Genomic DNA, 20,291 nt, shown 5'->3' on the forward strand with positions numbered 1-20,291 from the left:
TAGGTTTGTTTTTGTGGTAGTCCCCCATGGTTTACATTGGCCTTGCGTGTATTACAAATTGTAATCCTTGTGTCTTCTTAATTCACAGCGAAGAATGTCCACCCCAAAGACATGTTAGCGTGCGGCTGTGACATTATTGCCTGCGCCTCTCTGCGTATTTGCATGCATTGCATAAAACGGACCGGACTGGGAACCGGAGATACGGGAGACTGACCGCTGGTCTCCAGTCCAGGCTGACAACGTTGAAAAGCAGCCGATTCCGGTCCCTGATCATTTGATTGGTCCGTCTCCAATTTAAAATTAAACCTCTCACAGTGGCTTAATGTACAGTTTATTTGAACTGTTTAAGTTACCTTTACAAAACATACTCACTGACATCCCTTGACCTTATTTAATGTAGTGTATTTTATGTTGGCTGTGTGCCATCAATTTCTGTCATTCATCATAATAGATGATAATGGTAATGTAAGTTTTGAATCTATTGTTGTGACATGCAGTTAGGCAGTCTTCAGCCAACCAACCTGGAGTCTCTTTCCCTCTCTCTCTGTCTCTGACTTACTGCAAATAAGAGTGGCTCTTACCTCTTTCTCCTGAATATTGCTCTAAATCATAACAAGTGAGTGTAATTTCTGCACAGACATCAACCTTGTCTGACCCTGTGTCCCAGTTTTTACTTCACGTTCATCATTTGTATGCATGTATTCTGTGCAGTCATTGGTTGTTGGTGTTGTGATTAAATCTGTTGTCACACTTGTAGTTGGGTTCACTTGGTCCACACCAGGGTTCATTTTAGTAGGTTAGCTGATGAAGCACCTTCAATGAAGAAAGATATATATATAAGATAGAATAAATTGTCCTCTCAATGTTGGAACTGTGCAGTCTGTCCTGGCTTATAGATTGGATCCTGACATGAGGCAGTATCACTGATGGTCACGTTGTGAATTAACAACCTGGTATTTGACCCGATACAAGTATTGATACAGAGAAGAGATATGTTTTTGAGCTATGGGAGGGTGCAGCTTCTTACGAAAGAGCAGAGCTTGTCCGAAAGAAGCAGTCAGTTTTGACTGCATTGTGCTTGTCTATCAATCCATTACCAGAGGTTTTCACGATATTTCTAACTACATTGATGAAGATGGCTATGCAAATTTTATTCATCTTTTGAAATCGATAGAATGTGTCATGGATATTACAGGACGGCACAGTGACATCTCAACTGCATAACATTTGCGCATGAACTTAAAAATAGCCAAATAATAGGAGATATGTTTCCCTCACTAAACAGGTTTTATGTTATGACAAAGAATAAACAAATAATCAGACGCTTGTCTCCCTCTTGTGTAGCTTTCTTTCAGTTAAGGCTTTGTTGCATTCACTATTTCAGCTATTCTTAACCTGATGGGGGCCAACTGGGGCCCCCAGAGCACCATTCAGTGGGTCACGGAGGCAGTGGTATTGCCCTATAGTGAAATTATTTATTTTTTTCTTGGTAATTTACAAAGCTGATTCTTTTTATATTTTAATGTGCTCAATAATTCACATGAATACAAAATTTCAAATTGAAAAACACAATTTCATTTACTGCCATGTTTGAATATCACCTCATTGATCACGATACATCATTGGATCGAGACAACAGTGCTTTTCCACTGTTTGCAAGCTCCACTCCCCCAGATGCAGTGACACAAAATGGGACTGGTTTTTGAAAGGGAGACACCCCTGTGCCAGTAAAAGCTCTAAAACGTGTGGTGAAGGAATACAACCCTGAATACATTAGATTTGGATTCATAATGACAGACAGTGATGCTGAGCTGAAAGCAGAGTGTGTTGAATGGGTGAAATCCTATCAGAGCTGAGTTTATTTTTTTTTCTCCATTTTTCCATGTTATGTTTTTTTCTTTATGTATTTGGGAAGGTGGTCCTTGGCAGTCCTCAGAAATCAGAAGTGAGTATATAAATATTTTGGTTGATGTTTGTAAACATGCAATTTAAAGTTTGCCGATCCTCCACAGCTTAACAGTAGAGAGAGAAAGAAAGAAGCAGTGGTCAGATGAGCTACACACTTTGTTTGATTATTATTTTTTTGATTGTTTCACCAACAATTGGGTTCCAAAAGACAAACACACCCAACCCTCTGGATTTTGTGTGAATACAGCTGAAGTGCTGGCTTCATCCTGTCTCTCTACTCCTGCCTGTCTCTGTGCAGCTCACACAGACAGGGAGAGAGACTATAGAGAAACAAGACAGCTGTAACAAGGTTGCTACTTGTTTATATAGAGTCCCAAACTCATGCTGTTATTAGCTGAGGGTAACACATCACTGCACAAGGATTGATGCCCAGAAACATCCCAACACAGCAAAGTACTAAGAAAATAAGGAAATACAGACAGAAGGCAGGGGCTTTTCAGATACACACACCAAACCACACTTCTAGAGGGTCATAAGTGATGATTGATTAATTGCTTTTTTGTTTACGGAAACTACTGCATGTTTTACCTTTAAATTACAAAAGGTTGACAACCTCTGAGATAGTTCACCTCTTTTTTGCCAAATATACAATTTTTGTGAACTTAGGGTTTTTTTTTTTGTTTGTTTGTTTGTTTGTTTTTTACGCTTTTCCTATTGTAGGATTTTGTGCATCTTTTCCACATCATACTTAACAATAGAGCAGCATTTTCCCAAATCATTAGACCAGAGCCAGTGCACTTGTGTTTTCTTCTCTTTTGCCTCTTGTGTCAGTGAGTGATCTTATTGTGCTGCCTTGTCTATGCTTGGAGAAGAGAAGGGACCCTTGAGCCCTGGTAGGAGATGGTAATCAGACGAGATGACAGCCAGTGGCCCACAGAGCAAACACAGACCATTGTTACATTCAGTGTGTAAAAGGCCTCAGTTGGGCTACAGTATGTCACATTGGTGTTGTCACAGTACCAAAATGTAGAGCCATGTATAAATCCTAAATAAAATGACTTCTATCACAGCTGAATGTGAATAAAAACACAGCTAAACTTTGAGGGCGTGACTTCAGACTATATATATTTTTAAGCCACTGATAGTAATTATGAAGACTTAAAGAGGAAATGAATCTTCTTTATGTTAGCAGCAAAACAACATGTTTGTCAGGATGAAACTTTTTTGTAACACTACTCACTGGAGCGTGATTTCTGGTTCAAGAAATGTCTCTGACTTTCTGGTGAAGTGTATAATTAGATTTCTGACTAAAAATTGCTTTGGTAGTGTGACAAATGGAAATTAATCATCGACACAATGTAATTCATCAAATCTCAGACTGGCTACGATTTTACACAGACAGGCACCTCCATACCATATTGTCATAGTGCCTTTTCATTGGTTCTGTTTAATATTGATGCATACTGATGCATAAGAAGTACCAGTTAAGCTCCATTGAACCTAGTTAAGAGGAATCAATAGCTGTATGCTGTTAAGTAGGTTGCTGAGCATACTTCAGTTCAATTCAATTTATTTATATAGCGCCGAATCACAAGAATAGTTGTCTCATGACACTTTCCAACTAGAGAAGGTCTAGACCGAACTCTTAAATTTGATTCCCGACAAAACCCCCATGAGCAAGCACCTAGCGACAGTGGCGAGAAAGAAAAGTTCCTTTTAGAAGGCTTAACTTTGAATCAGATAACTGATCCACTTTCTCCTTATTTTGATGTGTGATTACAGGCTTTGATTGCTTAGTGCTGTGCAGATTCTAGTTCTGCTTTTGTCAGAGTTGATAGTTTCAGTCTTGTGTATTCTGTCTCTTGGACTGTATGCTCCATCTTGCTGCGTGCAGGTATGTCAGTGCTTATCATTTTTGAATCTAAAAGTTCAAAAATATTCTTAATATTGAAAAGTTTTGTTTGATCTTTGCTATATTATTTCTTTCTGAGCATACACAATTTCTTTATATCTGATATTTTTTTATTTGAAGCTAAATATGAACAAACGGTATTGCATTTTGCTGAGACAGATGAAATTACGACAGGGGCAATCAATAACTTGAGCAATGTTGATGCTTTACCCGCGCTGCAATTATGTTTTGTTTGTGGGGACTTTAGCTTTTACTGCAACACAATATTGTTTCAAACAGCAAGCGCAATTGAGGCGTCAAATATGTTTACAGACTATATCACATAAATTAGATTCTAAAGATCAGATATTATATTTTTTCAATATATGCCAGATGGTCTTGCTTTGCAGTTGGTTGGTGTTATTGATTTTATTTGTTTATCTGTTTGACATTTGAAACAGAGGTTTTCTTTCATTTAAAAATGAGATCAAGTTTTAGTACTCAGCTGTTTGAAAGTAGTTGCTTTTTGGTGCATTGAAGCATATGAAATGATGTTTATTTGTGGCCATGATGCGAAGCAAACTAAATAACACAGTGGAAAATGTTTTTGTGTTATGAAGCTTAACTTTTGAATAGACAAATTAGTCACTTTTCTTGTTCATATCCAAACAGGGAAAACCATGGTTGCTTTGTAAAATGGCATCCCCACGTGCCAGTTTTCAGGGGAGATGATATTTTGATTTCATTGTTTCAACTCTTGTAATTTATACTTAAGCAAGATTTAATCAGAGTAAGTAAGATAAATCTGTTGTTTTAATGATTTGTAACTTTGAGCTTTGGCAACTTTTATGCAGGTCATTTCTGAATGTCAGGATTTGACTGTGAGGCCCATAAAAAGTTTTAGCTGCCAGTTAGGGTGGCAACAAATGACTACTTTGATCAGTTAGTTTCAATTACAAAAACTAGGACAATTATTTCTTTGTTTAATCAATTTTTTTTCATAGAATGCCAGAAAAGGTTAACAGGGCACGCTGACATGTCTTGTTTTATCAAATCCATTTTAGTTTACAATTACATAAAACTTCCTCAAAGAAATTACTTACATTTGACAAGCTGATACAAGCAAATTTGTTGCCAGTTGATTTTCTATCAGTCAATTATAAGACTAAGTTTTACCTTCATAGCCATTATTTTGAAAAGACTGAACACAGAAACACACTTATCTCCTCCTTATCTCTTGTGTTGTCTTTGTGATTCCTTGTGGTTTACTGTATCGACACACTATCGAGTATGTAGCTATACCATATGTACATTTGAACTATGTGAGTAATCTTGACTTGCTGACTGAGTTGTGCGTCTCTCTCTCTCTCTCTCTCTCTCTCTCTCTCTCTCTCTCTCTCTTTAACAGGTATGGAGGAGAGGACCAACCAAGCATCTTGGGCCCCAGGTGGCGAGTCCAGTCCCTCCTATGAGTCCTCCCGGGTAAGATGACCCACACTTTAATGCTTCTGAATGGCCTTTCTGCTCCATAGCACATCATTTAACACTTGTTATTTCAAAGCACTACATTCACGATGTTTTAGTCTCACCTCATCCCAGTCATGTTGTATGCTCTGTAACAGACATATTCCTTTGTGATAGGGTGGTGGAATTGATTTTTTTTTTTTTTGGCACTGGAAGCTGATGTTACTGTAGGATAGAGCTTCTTTTTAGGAACAGAGGTCTGTTAAAATGTTTCAGCTCAAATTATATGTTAATGCTGCACGCCATGAATTTAATCTATTAAAGTAAATACATTTTTACCCAAAGGCAGATATCTGAAAACAAGGAAAATCCTTGAATGTACCTGGAGATAAGCGTTTTATGCCTCCATGCCAGCAACAGCCATGCATTGGCATTATGTTTTTTTGGGTTGTCTCTCTGTCCATGACAGTGAAGATTTGGTGGTCAAAGGTCACTGTTCCCTCACACATTTGTGGTCATAAACTCAATTCCTGCTTGATGTGAGCTAAGGAACAGAAGGATAGATTCACATTTGATACCGTATTGGTGACACTAATCTTGGGTGTCCACCTTGAAACTGTGCTAATTTGTAAGATCTTCTCTGCTGTCAGGTTGAAGATGTGTGTGAAGCATCCATGTTTTAGAATTTGTGGCTTCATTACAGCAACATTCCAAATTGAAGTGCTGTAGTCCATCACAAGCTCATTGAATTTGATGATATTTAGCTTCAGGTGATTGTCATTGCACCACACAATGAAGCTCTCTGTCGGTCACAGAAAGTTGAGTGTATCTTTTATTGGCCATTAGACAGACAGTAGATGTAAACTGCAACTTGACTGGTTCAGGGAGGCATACGACTGCGAGGCAGTAATTCACATCTTTTTTTTTATTAGTCAGTATTTGATAAGTTGTTGTGTTGTTTGAGGGAATAACTTTGCTCTTGACAAAATGGAGAATTAATGTCATATCAAGGTTGACTGAGGGTCAGACATATAATAATAGGGTATAGTGCTCTGTTAGTATTATGAAACCAAGGATATTTTTCATCACTGCTCAATCTACAGATTGATCACATAATTAATTTAGTCTATGAAATGTCACAAGTAATATTCTGTAAATGCTAGTGGGAGTGGAGTAAACTATCTGTGTACAGTCGCTGTTGTCCCTCTTCCAAGTACAATCAGTGCTGAACAGCTACCCTGACACATGAATTAGAAGCAATATCTTTAATTTCTGTAATAAATTCAAACTATTCTTCATCTATGACTGAAGCTCTTTTAAAGCAAAAATTTTGTTGCAAGTTTATTTTATTCTGCAGTATGCAAAAAGAAAGAGTGTCATCTGTGCAGCTGAGCAACTGACTCAAAATTTGAGGTTATATTTTGAGATTTTGTTCGCTTAAAGCAAAGGGAATTACTGACGTTGACATATTTTTAGTGTTTATTTAACAGGGACAGTACATCATACATTTAGTGTTGTCAGCAATGTAGAACAGCTGACAAAAAAAAAAATAGATCACATTGAAACTTAACTCATCTTATTTTGATATATTGTAGCTTATTGTTTTATTAAAATGGGAAAATATCATCTGCATCTCTATTGTTCCGTTTAAGTGAGAACATCTCACTGTTAGTGTGAGCAAGTGTGAACAGCTCTACCCTGTGTTTGTTTGTCCCTCACACATTGGTTGTTCTAGATGCCCTGTATGAATTTCATTTAATGTCAATCTCCTGTCACTTTCTATTAGAATTCAGTTAAATGTCAGAGCCACTCGGACTGGGTTACCTTGTTTATTTCTCTGTGCCCTTCCCGAATGAACATCTACAGGCTATGGTAACATAGGAAGCTTGATTTGAATTATAAGACAGAGACGCTTGAGATATCTTTGCTCCAGGTGCATATAAATGAGTGTTTCTGACATTGCAAGGCACAGCATCAGCCAGCAGACAGCTGTTTGCACCTCCATAAGGCATGCATGCAAACAGACACTTGCCACACTTTTCACACAGCTGCATACGCACCTTATAGTGATACAGGCTTGATTTATGTAGCCTATAATATATTATATCCTATATATTCTGCTTTAAGAAGTGAGTGGTATTTCTTATGAACCTCAGTCTACAATAACCTGTTTCCTATGAAAACTGCATTTTTTATTTAATTGATTTTATAATTTGTGCCACAGCTATGACAGTGTCTTGCTGACGAATGTAACCATGTGATTGCAAAATTAGATTTAGATTAAAGTATGAATGAATGAATGAATGAAGCTGAGTGTGAATAGTTATGTGTCTCATTGTGCTGGCCTGTGATGAACTGACGTCCTGTCTAAAGTACTCGCCCTGTGTCAGCTGGGACTGGCTCCAGCCCCCTGCTCTTCTGTAAAGGATAAGCAGTCGCAGATGATGGAGTGACGATGGATCATTACTTGATGAACAATAAGTCACTATTAAGATATCGTTTGATTAGGCATATATTGATCAGTAATGTGCAAAGTAGGCATTTGACATTTTTAGTTTACATTTGCCCCTGAAAATAGATATGTCCACACCAGAAAAATAAACACAGTGTGCAAGTAAAAATTACAACCTACCACTAATCTCTTAAAATCTTTCAAAAACTAGAAGTCTCACATTTGTCAGTAGAACTGACAAGTGTTCTCTCACTTGTCACCTGCCTGGTTGTCACAGAACACTCCACTGAAAAAATTTCAGTATCATAGGCTGTAAGGTAACATTTGTTGAGAGCAGCGCAGTTGTTCCTGAATGAGTCAGTATGTAATGTGTGTGTGGTTGAGCCAGTGAGAGCGGGCAGTGAAAAGTGATAGTGAATGGGATCACATAAATCCGGCAGTAGATGTTGTATGTTAGAGGATACATTACGTCAGTTGATAAACAGCGTAGCTTTTCAAGGCCGAGAAAAGTCTTGTCTATTGTTTCCCTAACTTTGTGAGAAGTGACTGAGGTTGACTGGAGGAAAACAAACATCCCCCAGTGCTTCCTGACTTGTTTTGGGAGCTGAGCAGGAAAGGCTATGTCTATTGTGCACACGTGTTGCAAAATAACACATCTCTCTCTGTTAAGTTTTATTTAGTTTAACTGTACAACTTTTTGTGTGTGGGCCCACTTATAAATTGTTAATTGATTGAAGTTCTAACATTTTGAATATGTTTGGTATTTGACTAATAATAAATAATTTTATAAAACCCAAAAATACAGCACAGTAAAAATATGTATGTAATAAATTGCTTGTTAATAAACTTTGCGTACAGGCTCTCCTTGGGGAAAAAATTAGTGGCAAGCTCTGAAAGTTGGTAGAGTGAGGTGACAATAAATGGAGCTGTGATGTGTGTGGTGTAGACATTTTTAGGAGATTAATAAGTATAAGAAATTAATAATCTGGAACAGAGATTTGTTGGTCAAACCAACAAATCTTTTGTAGTTCCATGGTTTTTCAGTCATGACACACTGGGGGTAGATAAATCATCTATACCGTGAAATTCCTGGCAACAGGCGTCATGCTATGTATGATGATTTTCAGTGTTTATTGACACTGTCTCAGAGAGTGACAAATTAACCCAAAAAACTGATATATTGTTTGTCTGTGTAAATCTAATAAAAACAGTTTGGTGCCATATTTGATCACCTATCTAATACTTCACTATATCTGTATAAGCAGTTTATGTCTGTTTTTGTCATCATAAATTTACCATCTTCTCTGGATGTCAATGAATGCTATACAGGATGTCACCTACAGTGAAATCACAACAAAAATGAACATGATGGTTAAATATAAATGGGCAGACTGGCTTAATATTAAAATTGTTATTGTTATTATTGCATATAGAAGATTTGTTTGTCTGTCTTGACATTGAGTCGCTTAACTAAAGAAGACACTACATATATGCAGTATATACAGAGATTTTAATATTTCTCTTATCAAACATGTTCCACATGTGCATAAGATTTATTTATTTATTTATTTTAGCAGTTGTTCATTTCATTCCATGACTTTGTTAAATGAGAATCAAATAGTTGATTTAAAAGCTAGAACTATTTTCTAAAATTTCTAAAAAATAATGCTCTATTCACAACATCCGTCTGAGGTTCTTGGAAGAAATCCTTAGTGCTCAGTCAGTTAAAAAGGGAATTCAGTGTTGTCCCTGAGCTTGTTTGAGTCGGTGAGCTACGTGTGTGTGATCAGTCAACTGTGAACAGTCCCGAGTCCTGCCGTGCCGACCTTGGCTCCCAGCCAGTCACTGTATCCTGGGCAGCTGTGGCTGTAGGCTGGCGGTCTGACAGTCAGGGCTGTGCCCACCGCCACTGCACAACAACCCCCACTTCCCCAGTGCCCTGCCCCGACTTGATACTCGACCCCACACGCATCCATCATGAGCATATCATCACTTCACAAGCTGCCACATGCAGCCACACATTCACCTGGGATGCACAGAGTGCGGAAAAAAGGCTTTATAAACGATTTGGTGAGTGATTGGGGAACAAGGCATGAGCTCTGGCCTGCATGCTGCCACGGTGATCTGACAGTTATTTAGCCAGTAGTGCCGACGTAGCCCTGTGGCAGCAATGACAGCGTGCGTTAGCGTCTCAGATAGATGTAGGCCACCACTGTTTTGGAATGATGAGGGACGTATGATTGATGATCTAGCAATCCCAGTGGAGCAAACACATTGTGGTTGCATCACCCCACACACACACCCACACACACACACACACACACACACACACACCCACACTGAGCCTGAATTTACAGAGGCAGTCATTGCAATCAAAAAGTCAAGTGTTCATTACCATCTAATATTAAGTTAAAGGAATAGTTTGACATTTTGGAAAGTATGCTTATTCGTTTTCTGGCAGAGAGGTAGATGATAGCATCTGTACTACTTTTCTATCTGTCTATTAAATATAAGACTACAGCCAAAGGTAAGAGCGAGACAGCCAGTTCTAGACCCCACTAATTAACACATTATATCTTATGTGTTTAATCCAGAAAATAAACAACGAGTAAAAATTACAATTTGTCGTTTTATTTGGGGTTATGTGCCAAACTGTTTCTTGGCTGAAAGCGGTTGCCAGGCAACAAGCAGAAACTCCAGGAAGCAACTTGTCTGAGCCAAGAGAGGGGTATCAATCTTCTCATCTGACTCACCAGAAAGTGAATAAGCATATCTTCGAAAATGTTGAAGTATTCCATTAAGTCTGTAGTTTCCTTGTTTTGCTGGCTTATGTGAGCTGTGTAAGTCAGAGTGTGTTAGCTTGCTAGAGCCTCTCATGGGGCTGTTGTTGTTATTGAGTCTGTTCATGGTGTGATTAACAGTGTGTGCGGCCTGGCAGGAGCACAATAGGGAATCTTTGAGGATTCCCTCGACACAGCACAACACTCCACCGCCTTTGAAATTGCTCCATCACCATCCAATCACAAAAAGGATGGATAATAAGATTTACTTTTTTTTTTTTTCCACTGTTTGTTGAATGCAAAGGGTATGATCTGGTGAAAATACCTCTATAGAAATGCAAGTCCACTGCGGTTCGGTTCCTCTAGTGGGAGTTAATGTAGTTTGGGGAGATGTATTTGACTGGAGCACAGGAGGATTTTCACAGGACTTGGGATTAGCACTGTAACTGAGTAACTTTTATTACCTGGGACCCCGAGTTTTCAAAAAACCATACTGTGACCGATATTTAGACCTAAGCTCCTGAAGCTGATAAGTGTCATGAAAAGGCACTGTTAAGCTGCAGGAGAAAAAGGCAATTTTTTTAAGCTGCAGGTACCTGGGAATAATATAGGATTGAATCTCTCTGTTCCTTGCCCCTCTATGGAACAACACCTTCTTATGAACTGTGCCTTGGTGTATAAACCTGTTATCATATAGATAAGATGGTCGAAAAAAATTAAACAGTAATAAATATATGTGGTTTAGATGTTGTTTTCTGTAATAAATATAAAGCAAAGGTTTCTACAGGTGTATTTGCAGGTGTTTATAGCTATTGCTATAGCTTTTTGTTGATAAAGATAAGTTGGAAGTGAAGTTAAGGCCCAAAGATGGTCTCACACTTCCATGAAAATGACCTTTTCAATAAGCTTGTAAAACAATTTGCTTTGGTTTTATGGTTTAGGTTCTCTTTATTTTGTTTGAGGGTGTGACGGACATCAGAATTAATGATACTAATAATACTGCTACTAAAAATTGTGATAGCAGATAGTGTAAACAACAATCAAAATATTAAAATATATTTTATAAGTGGATGGAGGTAAAATTGTAAACAGTTGAATTGTAATACAACAAAAAGAAAAAAATCAATAAGTAAAAGGAAATCATAAAAATACAACAGTAACAACTTTTTAGTATGGTTATTCTCATACGGATAACAGCCTAAGAAATGCCTTTATTTATTTCTAACGATTAGTATTTTTGAACACAAGAAAGACATTCATTAACGTAACCGACCAGTTGTGCTCTTCTCTTACTAATTAGTGGTATGCCGTATCACTCAATTAGTGAAGTTGCCCGAATATGTGCTTAATATTCTGATCTCTTCCCCCAGGGTTTCGCAGACAGCCCTCATTACGGCGATCATTTGAGTGACAGTCGATTAGTGTCCCATGAAGGATTGTCCCCAACACCTTTTATGAACTCGAACATAATGGGTAAGTAAGTGATTCTGTTCAACTCACCCCTCGCATGCCCTTTGGTAGTGGAAAAACACCCAGTTAAAAAAAAAAAAAATTGTCTGACTGAGGTTAAGGCACATCATGCGTCTCAAGGTAGCACTACTGAAAGGCTCGCCAGGCTACAGGACTGTTTTTTTTCCCTCCATCTCCCGCTGTCTTTATTTCCTCCCTTAATCCGCCTCCTTTTTCTGTATCTTCTCCATTCGCCTGATGATGACCCTCCCCCAGGCCAGAAGTCACGCCATCAGTATAGCTTTCCGTCATAAGAAGCTGCCTTCTAGACATCAAAATCGCCCCCAGCAACCATCTGTAGTGATTTTTGGGCATGGGGTTAAACAGTGTGTTTGTTGTGTCAAAGACCTTCTCACGTAAGAATTGAACACTTCGAATTTATAGGAGTTTATTGAACAGTGTTCAAAGATTTCTGTTCAATTAAATTTTAGTAGTAGTGATTCTGTTTGATTCTGGTGTTTCTCAGATCAGTGGTTCTTAACCTTTTTCATCAGACATAACCTACAGACCAGATTAGCTCAAGTGCTTTTTCAGTTTCAGAGGGTGGATATTCCGGCCATTTATCCATCTAACTATTTTGATTACCCTGCTCACTTGGAAACCAGTTTTCACAGACTCGGTTTCAGCATTGGTGTTCAGGCAACAACTGACTGTGGCTGGTGGAGGTGTGTCCTTTAGCAGCCTGTTATAGCTCGTGGTTTATTACCTTTTATATATGAAATAATGGCTTCTGTCTAAGTTGTAATGCGTATTTGTGTGTGTTTATTCTGTCTTTTGCCAAATTGTAGTTTATATTTTGATAATGACCAAATGACATAATTTATTACTGACTTGGAATAAGTTATCCTACTAAAACAATTAAAAGCTGTGTGTCATTCAGCTCTTTGGCCTGGCATCACTGTGATGTGTAACCACTTGACAGTTTTACAGCTAACTCCATCTCGGCTCATTATTTAATGGCCCTGAAGATTGGTTTCTAAGCAAAGTGATTAGTTTGCAAATGGGTGCTGCTGAATTAAAACAAAATGTTATCTTTCTGGTAATTGATCACATGACTTTCACCCACTCATACATGTACACACACACAGGCTGTGTATCTGCACCCCTTTTAACTGTGTCTATGATTATGCTTGCGAGCCACAGAATATGGATGTGATGTGTTGCAGTGATATGTCAGATTTAGACCGTAAGATTGTAAACTTGGAATTGCCTCTGCTTATATCACCCTAGAATACAAGATGAGTATGGTCTTATTAAATTATTTTTTCCATACTAAAGGCTGGGATTTACATAGCTTTATTGAGTGTTCAGCACCTTCATTAAATCATGTCTGAAGATTTATTCTTCATCAGTGAACCACGCAATCGTGAAATATACAGCTGTTTGCAGTAGGGCTTTTTCCGTTAGGTGCGAGACATTCTGTTACACAGATAGCTTGCCCACGGCTGCTTTTGCTGTGTGGGACAATAAAATATTTGCAAGTGTACATGTACAAGTAGATCATTTTGTATGTTGGATTTCATTATTCATTTACTGTCCACACAGTCATTGCAACATAGAAAAGGTGATTATTGTCATGACACTGTGGGGCTTACTGGTCTTCCTCTTAAATTTTAAGCAGTGCTGTGTTGGACTGAATATATGGTAACTGTAGATACTGTTCTGTCTCAGTGTTTGGCAAGTGTCTAAGAGTAAGGATGCTCTCAGTGGTTACAGCAGTTCATTATAATTTCATTATTATAATTTCAGTCTTGTGAAATGTTAAAATCATATTGAGGTGGTATCAAAAGTGAAACTAAACAGTTGAGATTTTGTTTTACTTGTCTTTTTAGTAATGTCGTTCTCATGTTGTTAACTGCTTTCCTGCCTGTACAACATCCATTGCACGTCTGCCCGTCCTGGATGAGGGATCTCTCCTCTGTTGCTCACCCTGAGGTTTCTTCCATTTTTTCCGGTTAAAGATGTTTCTGGGAGTTTTTCCTTAGTCGATGTGAGGGTCGAAGGGCAGAGGATGTTGCTGATGTTATGTAAAGCCCTTTGAGACAAACTGCTTGTAAAAATGGGCTATACAAATAAAGTTGTCTTGTCTTAAAAACATTCGAAAACACTGACATGGTTATAGCCGAAAGCAAGTAAGATTAATTTGAGAAACCTCCAAGACGCATGTATAAAGTAATGCTTAATTGCTATTAATGCAAATATGCCCATATATAAATACATACACCCAAACATGGTTACAAACAAACCTACCATAGAGACATTGACTCATATATACTTACAAAAACATGTACTTATACATACATACATGTCTGTAGTAAAGATCACAGTACCAGATCATAACCAGTATTGTGAAGGGTACTGGAAGGCCACTTGCTTCATGGTCTTATAAACTGAACCAGTTTTATAACACTGAATGAAGTCTACAACAGTTAGTAACGGAAGCAGATTGCAACAAACAAGGAATAATGAATTAAGAATTAAACTCACGAAGAACAGAACCAGAGAGGGAATTTTACTATTATACTGCTTAAATGTAAGCACTGAAAACAATTCTGAATATGCTTGATGAAAATATTAAACTGGGTGTGTGATTCAAAAATGTTTGCTTTGCTGTAAATGTGCTCTATATGACTAAATGGGTGACGTCACTTATTTACTAGTTCAAGCAACCTCAGAGAGAAATTTGTCCCATTGTTTATTCTCCTGTGCTAATAATTAAAATGGACACATGTCTGCCAAGAGAAAACCATGTAAGAGAAACTTTTTTGCAGAAACTAAAGGACAATAATCAGCTATAAATGCTTGTGGTTAGCGGTCAGCTTGGTGTGTCGGAGGCCTTAGGACCTCTTCATGTTTCCTACCTCTCATTCAATGTATTGTTCCTGATGGGAAGCACCCAGTTCATAGCCCTAATGACATATCTTCAGTGTTTACATGAATATGTTTATTCTAGTTTATCAGCACAGTTGATCTCAACCAGGCTTTGTATTAGAAAATGCAGCACTGATTAGAAATTTCCTTTGGAATGACTAAAGACTTTCCTTTTTGCTGTGGCTAGTCTTCATTTTGGTTGAGTCATTTCTCCTTTGTTTATCAAAGCATTCATGCTATTACTTGGCCAAACAGCATGAAGGTTTTTTTTTTTTTTTTTTTTTTTTGAGTTAGAACACAATGGATAACATTGGTCAGGAGGAGGCAAAACCTCTTAAGAAAAGAAAAGAACCAATTTGAAAAAACGACCACTCCATGTTGAATGCACTGCTCATTGTGAAATCTGATCCTTTGCAACCTCTGAGGAATGAGCTGCTGCTGCTGCTTCCTGGAACATGTGACCATTCAAAATCAAAATTATAGTAAAAATGTATATCAAAGAAATAAGAGACAGTTGCTAAATATTTGGTATGTAGCGTTGTGGTGTTGCATGTTCTCAAAATTTGGTCTATTCTAGAAGCACCGGACCAACAGTGAATCTCTTTACTGCTAAACCTGCCGCTGAAATCTGAAAACTGGTAATGCCTGATTACTGGACAATACTGATACTCTAGTCTTGTGCAAATGCATTACTAATTCTCAGTTTTTGTACGACAGTGTAGGTGGTTTGGGTGTACTCAAGTTTTGTACATGAGTTAGTTGATTTATATTGTCATTATTTTAAATGTGCTCAAAACGACTCACAGTGAGCAGGAATCCCTTTTACACAGCGGGAAAACGCAAAACATTATCTTATTGTGTATGCAGCTACAGTAAACATTACTCTATATACACTTTCCCATTAAGATATATTTTGTTCAGAAAGACACAGCTTTCGATTCACTGAAGGAGTGTGTGTTTGTGGTGAGGTTGTATAGTTATAGTGGATATTAGGTTGCTTGCAAGGGGAGCTTATGTTAGATCTGAATAATTGATAGGTTACACCACTTTTGAATTAAATATTGAAGATTTCTGAGAAGTCAGCTTTGTTTTAAATGTCAGCTAGGCTGGTCATTGTAATAACTGAATAGTAAATTACGTCAAGTAACATGAACCATGCTTCAAATAAAACATAAATAGGATATGCTGTTTAAACCGTCTTATTTAAGTCTGAAAGGAGAAGTGTGTGGGCTTTTGAAGCTGAAGAAATGGGATAAATGATGGTGCTGTACTCCTCAAGGACCTGACTCCAATGTTAGGGCAGACTACAGATCAGCTGGTCTCACCCTCATGTGCATCTTAACCCCACCCTCTTGCTACAATCCTCTTACTAACAGCACGTCATCCACTGCATGCTGCCCCACAGGTGGCAACCACATTTTTCATGCTTGTAGCGCACTACAAAGTTTTTCAGCCTGTGTGTCCATTGGGCTCAAATACTCGTCACATGCATTGAAAGATGCACTCGGGTTACCCATAGTTTAGATTGTCACACAGCACATTTTAATAATCATTTAATAATGAGTTTTAATGGGAGTCTGAAAGTCATTTTAAATCAGAGCATTGCATGCCTCTGCCTCCGTCTGACCCTCCATAGTCACACAGACTGTGGACTATACCAGCTGGAATTATATATATATATGTATATAAAAATGTCCTTTTTGCAGAAGTACCTTGTGATGTTGTGATATTATTTTAGGTTCAAATTACACACCCCTATTGTAGCCTGTTATGATGACATAGCATCATTTCACTGATGTATCACTGTGTAATAGTTGTACATCACTGGTTAGCTGGCAATTAAAAATCTCATTTTATTATCTCTAATGACTTGACATTCACTAATGACTTGAAACCATGATTGCGTTAGACTCTCAGATAAAAGATAAATGTGTAATACCCCGACTGTTCTAGGATTCCAAGTTTATTTTGTAAATATACACAGTTGTTATTCCCAAATGTTTCATGTTCATGTGCAGCTGATGATGGATATAATTCACTGGATCTTCACTTCTCGCTCTGTATGTAGTAAAGCTTGATGTAAGGTCTTCTGTATAGGTCTCGCAGTAGAGGTTTGTTTGTCATTCAGTTGTTCTAATTGTTCATCCAGAGGGATAGCCTACAGTTCATAGCCCTGACAAGGAATGGTTAGATCTAATTACCTGCTAAGAAATTTCCTTGTGGTGTCAGTTCAGTGATGGGAAGCCAGTGGGGGAGGTTGATTTCAAGCAATCTGGGCAATTACCACAGGCGATGAGCTGCAACTGAAAGAGTTGCACTGTGCTCCTTTATTTCATGCTGCATTGTGATTGGTGTGTACACTGCTTAATTTTGTCTTTTTGTCATCATTTACTGAATGGACTGATATTGTTTTCTATTAAGTATAGAAAGACTTTTGACCTGACCTCACATGATGCTTGAACGTTGCTGTATTAATTACTGAGCTGATGTAGCTATATCTGCAGCTTACGATCATGGAAATGTCTTGTAGGGATATCAAAAAAATCACTCCTAACCATTATTATTTCTTTTATTTTATATTTTCTGGCTAAAATGACTGCTTTTATGTTAATGTTTATATATTTTAAGTCAGCCTTCAGTCTCTGTCTTTGTACTCCAGACTACTCTCAACTGGCTGATTCAAAATATGAAAATTAGATGATTTCTTTGTCTTTAGAAATGATCTGACTGGAAAAGGGACTGATGACTGGATTGTGAAAAGGATACATCAGTAATATGAGTTTTAAAAATGGTTGTAGATATTTTGTTTTAGAAATACAAACAAATGACTTTTTCCTTATGATATAAAGTTAGGTTTTACATTGTTTCCCACTGCGTAACTGTGGTGATGACAGCTCTTTTTTTCCAGCCATGTGCATCAGGGTATCATATCACAACTGCTGAGTTGTACTTTCATAGTCACGTTTCCCTGGTGTGCTGCTTACATATTACAGATACAGCTTTAGCCCTGCATGAAAACTAATCAGCTTAATGTTGTTAACAACACACGCTTACAGCCACATGCATACTGTTCCCAGCCCATCGACGTACACGTGATCATAATGTGATTCCCTGTGTGTGTGTCATTGCGTAATTGCGCCGATGTCTCATTTCTATCACCTTTTACTGTGGCAGAATTTGATTGGGTCCTACAGGTTGCTGTGACCCCTAGCTGTCATTACAGACAATCTGCATCACCAAATATGCCTCTTCTAAGTTAACAGAACATTAAAGGTCACTATTGATTACTCAGTGTTATTGCCTTTGACTCTATTTCCATCAGACAGAATTTCTGTTGCCCTGGAATTAGTTGTTCAAGGGCAATAAGAAAATGTTTAGACAGCATAATACTGCAGCCACAGTTATATAACACACCACACACGAATTCTCTGTTGTATTGTATCCTAATCCTAATTATCCTAATCTAAGACACCGCAGATCTCAGTCTCATGAGGACCACAGTGGAAAAATTTGCACCATTTTGAAGGGCTGAGAATTTATGTATCATTTGACTAGATAGATAGATAGATAGATAGATACTTTATTGATCCCGAGGGAAATTCAAGACTAAGTGATCAAATGATGTTAGCTATGTTTGCTTAGTGCAATCATAATTGATATCTATTGCGAAAGATCGTCTGTGTGTGTGTGTGTGTGTGTGTGTGTCTATTGCCTTCTACTTTTGTGCTTAGTACAATCAGAAATAGCTCACGCTGATATAATTGACCTGGATTGATATCATGAATGTCATAGCAGGGTCATCATGCACTGTGTCTGTCCTCTCTTGGTAGTTTAAACCAATGATGCAATGTAAAAGGAAAGTAGAGCTACAGTGCTGGAATTTTAACTTTCTGTGAAGTGACAACTCCCACATCTCACTGCCATCCCAAGTGTGCTTTTACTGGGGCAGGTGTCATGTGCTAATGCTGTGTCCCATGGGAGGGCCCCCTCAGACCCAGGCTGTGATTGTGGCCAGGTGCTGTTCAGGTGTGCACTCAGTTTCCACTGCAGTGTGGGTCACAGGTGCTGCCAATGGTGCTTCCTCTCCCCACTATGTCGTTCACACTCTTATATACATAAACACACACAACCACACACAACCACACACATACAGAGAATTTACTGCAAGCTTTCACAATAAGAGCTAAATGCAGTAATTCATGGAAAACAATTTTTTGCACATTCACGTGTGTGTGACTGCAGAATGTATATATCTGCTGTATATTTGACAAGATCAGAGGGTAGAGAAGGGAAGACGAAAAGATGTGGTGCAGTACAGTTTAGTGGATGTAGCCGGTCATTATGCAGAGCAGCAGGGTGTGCTTATCTATTACCGCGGTCAGTGGAGCATGAAGAGTTGAAGATGAGCTGAAAGAGGCGCAAATCCCTTTTCTCCATCCTGGTGCCGCCCACATCTCCCACACATACCAGCCCTCCCCACCCTCATGCTTCTCTCAGCCCATCTTGGTCCTGCCCAGCCCAGCCCCTAGCCATGCCTTGCTTGGGCTCCGGCCCCCGGCATGCGACTGGCGAGGCTGTCCAGCTGCAGAGGATCAGCTGTAGTCTCCATAGGCCTGGAGGATTGTCCCTCCAAAGAGGAAAGAAAAGCTGGGGCATGGCCAAGGTATGATGACATAACAAGTCTCTAGGAAAGCAGCTTCACAACCCAGAACGTAATGGTTGTATTTTCTGCCGAAAATACAGATTTTGTAGAAGTGCTTATTAAAAGAAGTTCAGATAAATCCAAATTCTGTCACTGAGACCCTTTGTGCTTGTTGACCTTGTTTATTTCCCTCTTTCCACTCTCTTCCTTTCTTTCTCCCCTCCCCCATTCTCTCATTTCTCTCGCCTCATGCTGCCTGCAGCTGAAGCCAAGAAGAATGTTCGAGATTATTTAATACAAGCACAAAGCTAAAAGGGAAATGATTCATTCAGAAGAATTACTGTTAGTGGAACAATTAAAGTCTGCTGACTGGAGCGCTTGGCACTGCCAGTGCCAACAGCATTGAATATTTTAACACTATGTTGGTTTGATATACTCCAAAAAGCCAGCGACTATTGAGTATTAAAATGTTTTGTCTTGATTCTTCTTTACAGGAAGTCATATTTACTGCATAAAACTGTTAACGCAAAGCACGCTAATGTGTGACTCAGTATGGCTGGAAGGACAAATTTTTCACCTAATTTCTATACATACGAATTTAACTATGATTAATTGTACAGTGTTGACCCAACTTCAGTTGTCTCGAGGGCATTAAAGCCACACACCCATATACATCTATACTGTAGCTGATCCTGTTCATAGACCAATCTTACCTAGATTTATTTAGTTTAAAAAGAGACAGAATGATGTGTGTGCAGTCTTTCATTAAATCTC

The 20,291-nt window shown here is 38.4% G+C and overlaps 1 protein-coding gene across 10 annotated transcripts in view; it reads left to right on the top strand.

Annotated features, from left to right (window-relative positions):
- The window catches only part of tcf12 (transcription factor 12), a 74,082-nt gene that overhangs the window by 5,468 nt on the left and 48,323 nt on the right, over positions 1-20,291 (top strand). For 9 of the 10 annotated variants that reach the window (XM_046386320.1, XM_046386334.1, XM_046386349.1 and 6 more), the window contains exons 4-5: positions 5,208-5,281; positions 11,866-11,968. In XM_046386320.1, the coding sequence (XP_046242276.1) occupies positions 5,208-5,281; positions 11,866-11,968 (177 nt within the window). Of the gene's footprint in view, positions 1-5,207; positions 5,282-11,865; positions 11,969-20,291 lie in introns of those variants that run through there. The other variant, XM_046386378.1, reaches the window with a different exon arrangement.

Source organism: Scatophagus argus, chromosome 1, assembly GCF_020382885.2.
Source record: "Scatophagus argus isolate fScaArg1 chromosome 1, fScaArg1.pri, whole genome shotgun sequence".
In the NCBI taxonomy this organism is placed as follows: domain Eukaryota; kingdom Metazoa; phylum Chordata; class Actinopteri; family Scatophagidae; genus Scatophagus; species Scatophagus argus.